The 12,067-nt window shown below is 40.4% G+C and overlaps 1 protein-coding gene across 3 annotated transcripts in view; it reads left to right on the top strand.

The window, feature by feature from the left end:
* The window catches only part of LOC125292184 (LIM and calponin homology domains-containing protein 1-like), a 106,538-nt gene that overhangs the window by 29,874 nt on the left and 64,597 nt on the right, over positions 1–12,067 (top strand). For all 3 annotated transcript variants that reach the window (XM_048239380.1, XM_048239378.1, XM_048239379.1), the window contains exon 2: positions 10,061–10,302. In XM_048239380.1, coding sequence (XP_048095337.1) covers positions 10,100–10,302 — 203 coding nt within the window. In that variant the 5' untranslated portion in view covers positions 10,061–10,099. The remainder of the gene's footprint in view (positions 1–10,060; positions 10,303–12,067) is intronic.

The raw sequence follows: 12,067 nt of genomic DNA, 5'->3' as shown, positions 1-12,067 counted from the left end.
TATGCAGAGCAGAGGCAGCTCCGCCTTAACAATCTTTGGCTTAGGTTAGTAGACCTAGTTCATAAAACAGAGTAGGCAAACCTTTTCTAAATCGTCATAAGCCGACGACATAGGCTACTGTTGTTTAACTAACCCAACTCCACACGTCGTTCTCTGTTTGCAGTAGGCTACATTACGCGTCATTTCACTCAGTGGCCACACGCACAGCACGTGAATCTGCAAGACACCAGCTTGCAAATGGTGGTAGTTCACTGTGATAAACATTAAAATTATAGCCTGACAAGCCAGACTAGGCAATAACATATTTGCTGCCGCTAAGGTGCGTCTAGATTTCTAGGCTATTAAAATTAGCTTTGAATTTAATCAAAAAGATGTAGCCTTATAGCCTATGATCTCTCTGTAGACAATAGCCTAATGAAAACTGAAAAGACCTATCTGTCTGTGCCCTGGCTACAGTAGGCCCACAGTACATGCTCTCCTATTGAATTTTCAGAACCAAGGAGAGAAATTAGAAAAATGTGTTACAGCTCTGTCTGCTATTTACACCAATTCTTCTTGATACATAATGAATAAATATGAAAATGTATCAAATGTTTATCAGTACATTAGACTACTTTGCAAATTGCTAAACCATATAATAGCTTGTCCCACCATCATCATTGAAATAGCATAATGCTAAAATTTAAATCCCAAAAAAATAAAAAAAAGGTCCAGCTCAGGTTCAGATGATTAAAGCTTTATAGGCTAAGGAATAGGAAATTATTTTGATATAATTTGCATGTAGCCTATGTATTCTCTATTGGGTTGTAATCAAAATTAAGTTTTAAGTAAAGTTAACACGTTTTCTGAAAATTTTGTTCCATGTGCCCTTTTTTTAAATTTGAGCCCCTGCCCCTTCAAAGGTCTCTGCACGCCCCTGGTCTCACCCCTGTCCCTAAAAAGCCACATCCTAGTGAGCTTAATGACTACAGACCTGTCGCTCTAACATCACATGTGATGAAGACAATGGAGCGACTGGTCTGTATGCTCAGACCCCAGGTACGCCATGCACTAGACCCGTTACAGTTTGCATACCAGGAGAAAGTGGGCGTGGACGATGCCATCACTTCTACACAGGACACATTCTCACCTGGACAAGGGGAAAAGTGCTGTGAGAATCATGTTCTTTGATTTCTCAAGTGCTTTTAACACCATCCAACCCCTCAGACTGGGAGACAAGCTCTTGCAGATAGGTGTGGACGCTCACCTGGTAACCTGGATCACAGATTACCTGACGGAGCGACCACAGTTCGTCAGACTGAAGAACTGTCTCTCTGACACTGTGATCAGCAGCACCGGAGGGGCCACAGGGAACTGTGCTCTCTCCAGTCCTGTTCACCTTGTACACATCTGACTTCTGCTACAACACTGAGTCATGCCACATGCAGAAGTTTTCTGACGATACTGCAATTGTGGGGTGTATCAGGAACGGGCAGGAGGAGGAGTATAGGAGCCTGGTGGAGGACTTTGTGCAATGGTGCAAACTCAATCATCTCCAACTCAACAATTCAAAGACCAAGGAGATGGTGGTGGATTTCCGCAGGTCTAAGCCCACTCTGCTACCAGTCTCCATTGATGGGGTCAATGTCGAGGTGGTAAGCACCTACAAGTACCTGGGTCTCCACTTGGACAATAAACTGGACTGGTCAGCCAACACTGACGCACTCTACAAGAAAGGGCAGAGCAGGCTGTACTTCCTGAGGAGGCTGCGCTCCTTCAATGTGCAGCAAGCTCCTCAGGATGTTCTACCAGTCTGTTGTTGGCAGCGTCCTCTTCTATGCAGTGGTATGTTGGGGAGGAAGCACAAAGAAGATAGATAGATAGATAGATAGATACTTTATTGATCCCCATGGGGAAATTCAAGAAGAATCAAGAAGAAGAAGGATGCGGGGCGACTTGACAGGCTGGTAAGGAAAGCTGGCTCTGTAGTGGGAGCTGAACTGGAGTGCATCACTTCAATATCTGACAAAAGGATCCTGAACAAACTGATCAACATCTTGGACAATGAGTGTCATCCACTCCACAGCACTATTGTTAAGCAGAAGAGCCTGATCAGCTGGAGACTTCGCTCACTGCCTTGTACAACAGACAGACTGAGGAAGTCATTCATCCCCAGGGCCATTAAACTGTTCAATGCATCACTTAAGGGAAGAGGAGAAATAGACTTCTCCGCATAGTCTGTCTGTCTCTTCACCACCTCCATGTCTTGAACTGTCTGTCCACTAGCCACTTTACCATTGTCTTCTGCCTCACTGTTTCATGGTGCTTTATTAGCACATATGCACAACCCTCCCTCCATGCCACAGCCGAACTGTGACCAAACTTATACCTTTCTTAATATAGTTATTTATACATAGATGTATAGACTTTATTCTTGCACTGTTGCACTGTTTGACTTACTCATTTGCACCATCACCATGACACTCATTCACAAAGAGCACCTTACCTTACCTTATGCACAGAGGGACCACAGGCTCAGTCCCTGCTTCAGTCATTGCAAAGCACCTGATTGACACTATGTGGATACTGTTTTTTTAGAATTGATTTAGATTAAATTTTATTTAGTATAATTTGTATTTTAGTATATTTAGTATATTCTTTATCTTCTACGGTCCTTATTGCTTAGTTGTGTTTTTTTATATTATATACTTTTAATTACTTTTTCTGCTGTTAGTGAATGTGTGTGTGTATGTCTGTATGCTACTGTGACCTTGAATTTCCCCTAGGGATCAATAAAGTATCTATCTATCTATCTATCTATCTATCTATATGGTAGAATGTCCAAAAAAGAGGCTAAACTATTAGCCTCCATACTCTGCATGTTCTTGAAAAGTTTCTTAGCCTTTATTCTAACCAAGTAAACCTTGGGCAGAAACCTCATCACTCAGGCTTACATAATCAGGGCTGTTATCTATGGTCCCTTACACACCTGAATTTGATTACCCCACATGGACCTTTCCCCTTCCTTTTATTGGCCTCATAAAACTAGCTTTATGATGGTCATGTGCTGTTAACCTAGTGTTGCTAACTGTTTGCTACACATTTTAGCAAAAAAATTAGCAGTGAATGTCTATTCAGTTAACACTGTCAATGCTTGACAGGGAGTTGATGCAGGTGTTGCTGCACACCCAGGGGAAGTTTCTCATATGGGCAATATGGGCAGCCGCCCAGGGCACAGGGTTATGGAAATTCTGGAATATCATGACATTTTTGAAAGTCTTTTCCAGACATGGAAAGTCAAGGAGACATTTTGAAAGTGAGGGGGATCAAATTGTGAACACAAACCCATAGTGAGATCAGATTTCCAGATATCGGATCGCCACCTCTGGCCCACTTTCGACCATCATATTTTAAACTTGCCAGAATATTAAGATAATACCATTGATTGTTTTCAAAATATTTTTTGATAAAAATGGTGAAAACTGTGAGATGAGCACAACGCCAGATCTGCCCTCAGACCAGCTTCTTCTTGCTATGTGCAATTCTACTTTTATTTATTTTTTTAGATTTATTTCACACTACTTGGGCCAATGGTAGAATACTGGTCACTACTTGGGCCAATGGTAGAAAAAAGCAACATGGGATGTTGATATTTTATGAAGCCATGAATGAATCATCATGCCTATGATCCAAACATAGACTACTGTACATGATCAAATAGCCTAGTTAGGCCTACTTAAATTGTCTGGAATAAACCAAATCAACTCTCCACTGTGTGTTTGCAGTTAATATTTATGCAATGTTAGAAAGTGTTGGCTTAACAAGTTATCAGTCCAGAACACACAGAAAATTGCAACAGAAAGTTGCCTTTATAATCAACTATTTGTTCCAACAGCATTTAAACTAAAAAAAAAAAAAAAAAACACATAAGAAGTAAAATAAAATACTGTTACTGTAGTAACTGTATCACATTATCCCAAGCTTCAAAGAGCTCCCCACGTCTGTGACAGGCAGACGTGACACCGCTAAATTCTCAGCTTGTTTATACCCCACACTGAACGCATAACGCTAGGCCCACTCTGGGGTGTGGTAGCCTACTCTCTGGGATTTATGCACCAAGGTAACTGAAATATCCAATTTGTGTCTTGAAATTATGTTTGAAATAAATGTCTTAGAACAAAAACGTTGATAGACTTATTATTTTATAGTTAGGCTAGTGAAAACGAGTTGATAAGTAGGCCAGTTGAGTTTGTTATCATAAACATAACAGCTAACGTCATGTTGAGCAGGAGGAGTTGAGCACTAGGCTACCATAAATCCTCAAATTATGCCCGGGATTGATTCTATTTATAGCAGGACAAATAAAGGCAGGTTCCCATATAGGGTACAAGACAGGGTAACAATTGCCTACCATACCACCAATTGGCATCAGTCCACTAGAAGACATTGTTTCGATTTAAGTCAATGAAATAACACCTCTTCTTAATATTTTATTATATGTTGTATTGTATTGTATTATGTTGGTTGGATTAATAGCCTACAGTTGGCAAATAAAAGTCGTTTTCCTACCATGGGTCTCCAACACATGTTCTCAAGCTCATTCTCTTGCCGCCCCTTTCGAGCTAATTGCCAGAGGCTGAAGCCTACTACATTTAAAAAAAAGTACTAAATCATGCATAATTAAACAATAACTCAATTTAGGCTACTTGGCTACGCAAAAAGGTTTCCATTACAGCACAACCCCTATTCAATGAAGGGCTACCTTGTCTCGCAATAAACAGCAGTGGAAATCCCGACACTTTTTCAACTGCATGAAACTTAACAGTGAACCATCAAATATCTCCCAGATTTCAGTGCCCATCAGTCCCAACATTTAGCAATATAATCAAACAGTCCAAAAGTCAATTAAATCCCAAACCAAACCGAAAATGCTTTTGATAGCCTACCGGTATGCCGCTCCAAACGAAACGCATGTCTAAATGCAGGTTAAAAATATTTTAAAAAGCCTGCCTCGAATACCAGCCTGCCTCAAATAAAGATGATGATGAATGATGTATGCTAAGCAAGTAGCCTGGATTATTTTATGATTGTTAGTAGACAAACTGGCTTTAGATATCCAACAGAGTGAATATGAGATTGTGCAGTCTTACAGTACTGTAGATGGCTGTGGTTAGTAATGTGATGCTGTTAATGGGGAGTTTTACAGTTAGCGCAAATCCTATGTTATTATTTATTTAGCGTACCTATAAGGCTTTTTTTCCTTATCAAAAGTGAGGGGGATGACGGCTGTCTCTTCAGCACTGCGGGGGACATATCCCCCACATCCCCGTGCCTCCTGCGCCCCTGATAGCAACTCTTCGTTGGCTTGCGAGCTGGAAAAATAAAATTTCGATCAGGCCAATCACATTGTGTATAGAGTCGGTGGACGGGCTTAACATAATGACAGTAGAGTTACAACGGTTCTGCGAGAATCCCCTTCTACTTAAAAACAACGAAGGTGGATGCTGCTGCTGGTGAACAGCGCGACTCAAGTTAAGCTTTTTTTAAATTGGCAAAAGTTTGATCTACTAGCCAACTAGCTCCGCTGGTGGAAAAACGCATGGGACTCATGAGTTGTAGTGCTATCCTATTGCGTGCAGAGGGAATTTGAAAGACAACCGTTTATCCCGCCCCTCGGATTGAGCACTGCCAACGGTGAGTTCACAGGCCTTTCATCTTGATGTGGGTCTGGCTCGTCAGGCTAGCAAAGTTATGGAATATCAAGGAATTTTGTTGTAGCAGTTTAAAACGTACTTGCCAAAATATATTAATACAAATACATTTCCATGCAGAATTGGTGTATATCTGGTAATTAGCTTTACTGCTTGCTTGAGTAGCCCAACTTTGTTTATTCAATGCCCATTTATTCATCTCCCGCTCTAAAGAAATGAAAGATTCTTGAACATGATGTGGCAGCTCTGAAATTTGATTATTGTACCATTCATTATATAGTAAGTCATGGAAATTTGCATTTGATTTATTTACTTTTTTGTCAGGGAAAAGTCATGGAATTTTATATTTGACTTAGAGTGGGACCCCTGCCAAGGGCAGCATCTTGCTGAGGGCGGCACAAATGCTAGCAAAATCATTTTATGCGTTTTTATTGCTAATTAGCACATCAAGTCAATATACTATCACCGAGTGGGGAGTGGGCACCCTATATTCTTTGCAGGCGCATGTGCTTGCTGCTGTGAAGGTCTCACACACTGAAGTTGAGAAAGGAAAGGAGGAAGGGGTGGCCGGGGGATTCCCCTTTGGACCATATCTCCCTACTGGAGCAGGGGAGCGGGGAATAATGCACAACTAACGCAATTAGTAGGCTTAAATTAGTCACACTATAAATTGCCTCCAAAAAAGCACATTTCATTCATAACATTATGTACACAGGGCTATAGTTTCACAATTCGAAGCTGGTGACACGCTCCACCTCGTCCCGTTGATGAGAATGGGGGTGTGTGTGGTAGCTTTTGACTTCCTGAAGTCCACAATGAGCTCTTTGGTCTTCCTGATGTTGAGAGCCAGGTTGTTGTCGGTGCACCACAATGTTAGGTGCTGAACCTCCATAGGTGTGTTCAAATTCGCAAACAGTTTCTGTTTGTCTTGAGTTGTTGACGAACGTTTGAAAACACTCACAAACAGTCTGGGGAGATTCTCTGCCAACATACAGTGGAGCTGGACAAAGTATTACGTTACAATGGACTGTTTACTGTTTTGCTGCTGTAATAGTCTATCTAGTTAAAGGCGCTCTAAGTGATTAGGTTATGTCACTTCTGTTGACGTTCAAACAAAAAAGAGAGTTTGCTCGCTACTCCCTCCCGTGCAATTGAAACTCTCCTAATTTGCTGGAACAGTTCGTTATGTTTTTATTGTCCAGGTTGGACCAAGTTGTTTTTGTTGCCGTTTTTGGAGCCTGGGCTGTCCACAGATGCTGCGTTTTTTTACAGTGTATTTAGGGCACAGGCAGCCAGCAGATGGTGAGGTGATCTTTGCTGTATGTGACATGTGGCTTAGAAACCGTGTAACATCACTTAGAGCACATTTAAAGTCTTTGACAAACATGCCGTCATCCACAGAAAACTTCAGTTTTCAGTCCTCTGACGAAATAATTTTTTCAATTATTAACAAAGTGCCTTGCTGACATCTATATATAATTAAGGTAACACTTTATTTTAAGGTTCATATGTTAGCCACTAATACATACCTAATTAATGCCTGTATTAGTGACTTGTAAGGCATGTGTTTGGCAACATTAATCATTAGGCGTGTATTCCTTGATCTCTACTTACTAATTAGTAGTAAGTACCAAAAGAGAATATGCATAACCCACTAGTATACTGTCTGAATAAATCCCGAATAGTGGGAGAATAAGTAAGTATATGGCTCAACCTCATTGCTGTATTTCACTGCCCAGGTTACTCTGTCAAACAGCACTTAACAACTGGGAGATTGGCTCCCATTCTAAAGTGGAAACTGGTTCCTTAGCAGCAAGGACATTATCATCAGTAATACCTATGCAGTATGTACTTACTAGTCATGAATTGGTTCCATATCCTAAAGTCAGGCATTACTCTCCCTCTGATAAAAATTACATGGTGGGACAGTGGCCTTGCCCCTAAAATGATGAAATTCCAGGCCTGGTTATATTACTGCTGTAATGGTAGCCAGCTGATATGTAGCAGTGCAGTATTGTGTAAACATCCTTCCAGGTGCCTTAACAGATGTGCTAGTAAGACAGTTAGCAGCCTGGGCTTTTAGCTTAATAGCTAGCATGTTGGAGTCCCGATCCGAGGTGCTGCAGTTGCTTCATTCAGTATAGGCGCACATTATTTTCGTATTTTGAGTTCTGTCTGTTTGACAGGCGGGCAGCTTGATGATTCAACTCTGAAGGGCTGAGAACAGCACCTTAGCTTAGTAGAAGGACCGTGTAGTCCTGACAGGCTGGGATTAGTGCAACCAGCACAAACACAATGATTAACCATTATGACTTTCCAAAAAACTGACAAACTCTATCTCTTACCACTGCTCAGACCAAGACGTTTACCTTCTCCATGATGCGTTGTGGGCGGAAGAGGCATATCTACAGTAGGAGCATGCTTAAAATGGGCACACTTTTTTATTTGAATTACTGTCCATAGGTTTTGTTAAACCAGTGTTTCTCAAACTTTTTCAGACCAAGGACCACTTAACCAATAGAAAAAAACTCACAGACCACCTAGTTAAAAAAAAGAGTAGACCTACTTCAACACAATATCACAAACATATTACACAATAGGCCTACTCACTGAACCACCTTGCTTATTGTCTTTGCACCTTGCTTATTGTGTCAGAGGATTCATATGTTTTAAACTAGCATAGGCTTACATAGTGTTGCAGAACTGTTTGGATTTACATACAAGTTGGTTCAATATTGCAAACAACTCATCTATATTATATTTTACCACGGGGTCATCGTTGGGTTTCAAAGCGAGTTGGTTGTGCTTTGGGGTAGGGTTTAGTGAGTCTAGGCAAGTGGCACTCCCATCAAGTCTTACCTGCTGATGCAACATATTTCTTCACATTTAGTTTCGCCACTGCTTGAAAAGTGTCTCATATGCATAGCATGTTAGCCTTATAATATTGTAAGCTATTCAGTACTGCTAAAGCATGTTTAATAGATATTTAGGTCCTGCTCCATTTACTGATATATAAACAAGCAAAGTTAATTCTGTGACTTACTGGAAGCCAGTGCAGGGAATTGGAGTAATGTGGGCAGTTATTTTATTTTTCATGAGAACCCTAGCTGCTGCGTTTTGTATCACCTGAAGCTGTATGATAGTCTTTTTAGGAAGGCCTGTGAAAAGTCCATTGCAGTAATCAACCCTGCTGGAGATAAAGGCATGAATGAGATAAAAAATCATGTTTTATCATCAGCCCTCTAAGTTTGGCAATGTTTTTGAGGTGGTAAAAAGCTGATTTAGTTATCGCTTTCATGTGGCTGTTGAAATTTAGATAAATGACAATTAGTATTTGTGCATGAATAATAGCACACAGAGCCAAAGTAAGTGCTGTTTACTTCGAAGTTCAGTTTTGATACAGATATGCTCAAGGCGACCATTACCTTATTTACTCTAGTACTGATACTATCATTCCCGTACAGTAAAAAATACTACATAATACACCAAGATTTTTAACAGTATCCTTTTCTTTGAACCCTTTTGTGTCAAGGAGAGTGACAACTCTAAGTCTTTCCTTCTTTTTCTCTCCAAATATAATTACTTCAGTTTTTTCTTTGTTCAGCTGAAGAAGATTTTGAGACATCTAGTTGTTGATTTGGTCAATACACTGACAAAGAGATTCAAGGGGACCATAGTCATTTGGTGACAGAGCTAAGTAAATGTGGATGTCATCTGCATAGCTATGATATGAAATCAAACTAGATGTACCACAAAGACCACCGCTCAGTCCTGCCCATTCTCTCCGCAAAAATAAATCACGCTTTTCCATTTGTCTGCATCTCTTACTCCATCCCCTACTCTTGTAACTTTGTGTGTGTGTGTGTGTCTGTGTGCGCATGTGTCTGCTTGCCTGCATGTGTGTGTGTGTGTTTTATATGTCTGTGCGTGTGTGTGTGTGTGTGTGTGAATGTTTGCTTGTGAGTGTGTGTGTGTGGGGGTAATGGGGTGTGTGTGTGTGTGTTGTGTGTAGCCCATCAGTGGGCTAAAGTCTATCACACAACGAATTGCCTCCATAAAGCACATTCCATTCATAATATTCATAAGAGGCCTGCGGTTTCACTACATGTTATTTATGCACTCACACAGACAGATAGGCTTCACCCACGCACTATCCTTTCAATTTTTAGACAATGTCTTATTTAGGCCTATAACTTTAGAGCAGGAAGGATTACTGTTCATTTTATCATCTCCACGATCAGAAATTAATCATGACAGTTCCCCTGTGTGTGTGTGTGTGTGTGTGTGTGTGTGTGTGTGACAAGTCACTTTCAGTTATCCCGGTGTCATGATGTCCAGCTTACTTCTACCTGCTACTTTGTCTTCAACAGGTGTTGGCAGTGACCTAGGTCGAATTTGGCTTCACAGTTATGGAGAATAAAGACACAAGTTATCATCGTTCTTCGGTCATTACACCAAGGGTAACCACTCAGTTCAATCAGTTCCTGCCTTCCAAAGACAAAACAACAGGGTATGTTCCAGCTCCTCTGCGAAAAAAACGTGCTGAGCGAAATGAAGACAACAGAAGAAGCTGGGTCCGCCCTGGGTTTACAGAAGAGCAAACGATTTTCAGGTAGAGACATTAGATGTATTGCATATCCAAGCCTCCATTTCCCAACATAACAAGATAATGCGGTATTTTCCTGGGCCACACTGGATTATATACAGAAGTTGGAAGGTAGCAAAATACTAACTCCAATGAATAGCAACAAAGAAAAAATGTTAAGTTAACTTTTGTTCCAAATGAGGAGGCACTTAAGGATGATGATAAATAATTTCAGGGCTGGCACCTCAAAGTCAAAGTCAAAGTCAAAGTCAGCTTTATTGTCAATTTCTTCACATGTTCCAGACATACAAAGAGATCGAAATTACGTTTCTCACACCTATAGTTATCAGATATATTCTGACTGCTGAGGAAACTCTGCATTTCACATTTCACAAGGTATCTAGTGGCAACCCTTCTTTTACAGTTCAGGTATTGAAACTGTACGACAGCATCAGCTACTGAGTTTTTAATATATGATTTATATTTATATATATATTAGGGCTGCACAATTATCCCAATCGTAGACGCAGTCGCAATATGAACCAACACAATTACCCAATTGCAAAAGCTACAAATAATAGTGCAGTTAATTTTGTCACATTTCTGACTTTTATATTCATTTCATTCTCATTGACTATGCCACTTCTGGTTGGTGGGTATGCGTAATGAGGGAGGGACACAGAAACTCTAAATGGTGAACTTCGCATTCGGTCAGGTGCTTCTTGTGCACCGGGCATGCTCATCATTCAGGGGTAGCACAAATAAGAGAAAAATGGAATATTGAACTGTATTTTTCATTTATTGACATTCAAAAATCACAATATCTGCCAGAAAAAAATATATTTCAAAGTCAAAGTCAAAGTCAGCTTTATTGTCAATTTCTTCACATGTTCCAGACATACAAAGAGATCGAAATTACGTTTCTCACTATCCCACGGTGAAGACAAGACATATTTTACCAATTTAAGTCCACAGACAAACATAACATTCAAGTAAACAAAAAAGTAAGTAACGCTGCAAAACTTGCTTTTGCAGATGTCAATTAAAAACTGCCTGCTGTACTTGTAGTACGACGTAGTAAGACGAGACGAACACGTAAAACTTTTGGACAAACACTTTTTAAACGAACAAAACACCGTACGGTTGGGACAGAGAGAGGTCGCTGCGTGTGTACGCGCCGCCATCTTGGAAGTATTTTCCCCAAATCGTGCAGCCAAATATAAATTTGATGACTGGAACATCTCGTCAGTTTTATACCTCCACAGTGAGATCCTTCCACTGGTCTGCAAGACATGGCACATCTTCGGTAGCTTATCAGGAAGTACTGCTTTTCCCCCCTAAGCGCATGGTTAGCCTCATTAGGACTATACCGCAGCAAAATTATATAACGGTACACCTAGGTAGCGAACTTATCTTAAATCTGTAATTAAATTCCAAACCACCTGCACTGTATTTAGCAGGTGAATATAAATTACTTGAAATAACACACATACAGCCAACAACTATGGCAAGCCGATTGAGCATTTATTCTGATATCTTGATATCAGACATAATTGTCATATACATGTAAGCCATTTTTGTCAACTAGTTAACTAATGAGCCATGTTTGTGTGAACTAGTTAAATAGTGAGGGCCAAGATATGCACACTAGTTAACTAGTGGGAGCCAAAATGCTCACTAGTTAACTAGTGAACACATTTTTGGCTTCACTAGTTAACTAGTGAGAGGCAGAAATGTCCACTAGTTAACTAGTGAGGGCAAAATGCATACTAGATAGCTAGATGAAGGCTTT

Source organism: Alosa alosa, chromosome 3 (genome assembly GCF_017589495.1).
Source record: "Alosa alosa isolate M-15738 ecotype Scorff River chromosome 3, AALO_Geno_1.1, whole genome shotgun sequence".
Classification (NCBI taxonomy): Eukaryota; Metazoa; Chordata; class Actinopteri; order Clupeiformes; family Clupeidae; genus Alosa; species Alosa alosa.
The sequence above is the reverse complement of the archived record's forward strand: the minus strand, read 5'-3'. Positions and strand labels throughout refer to the sequence as shown.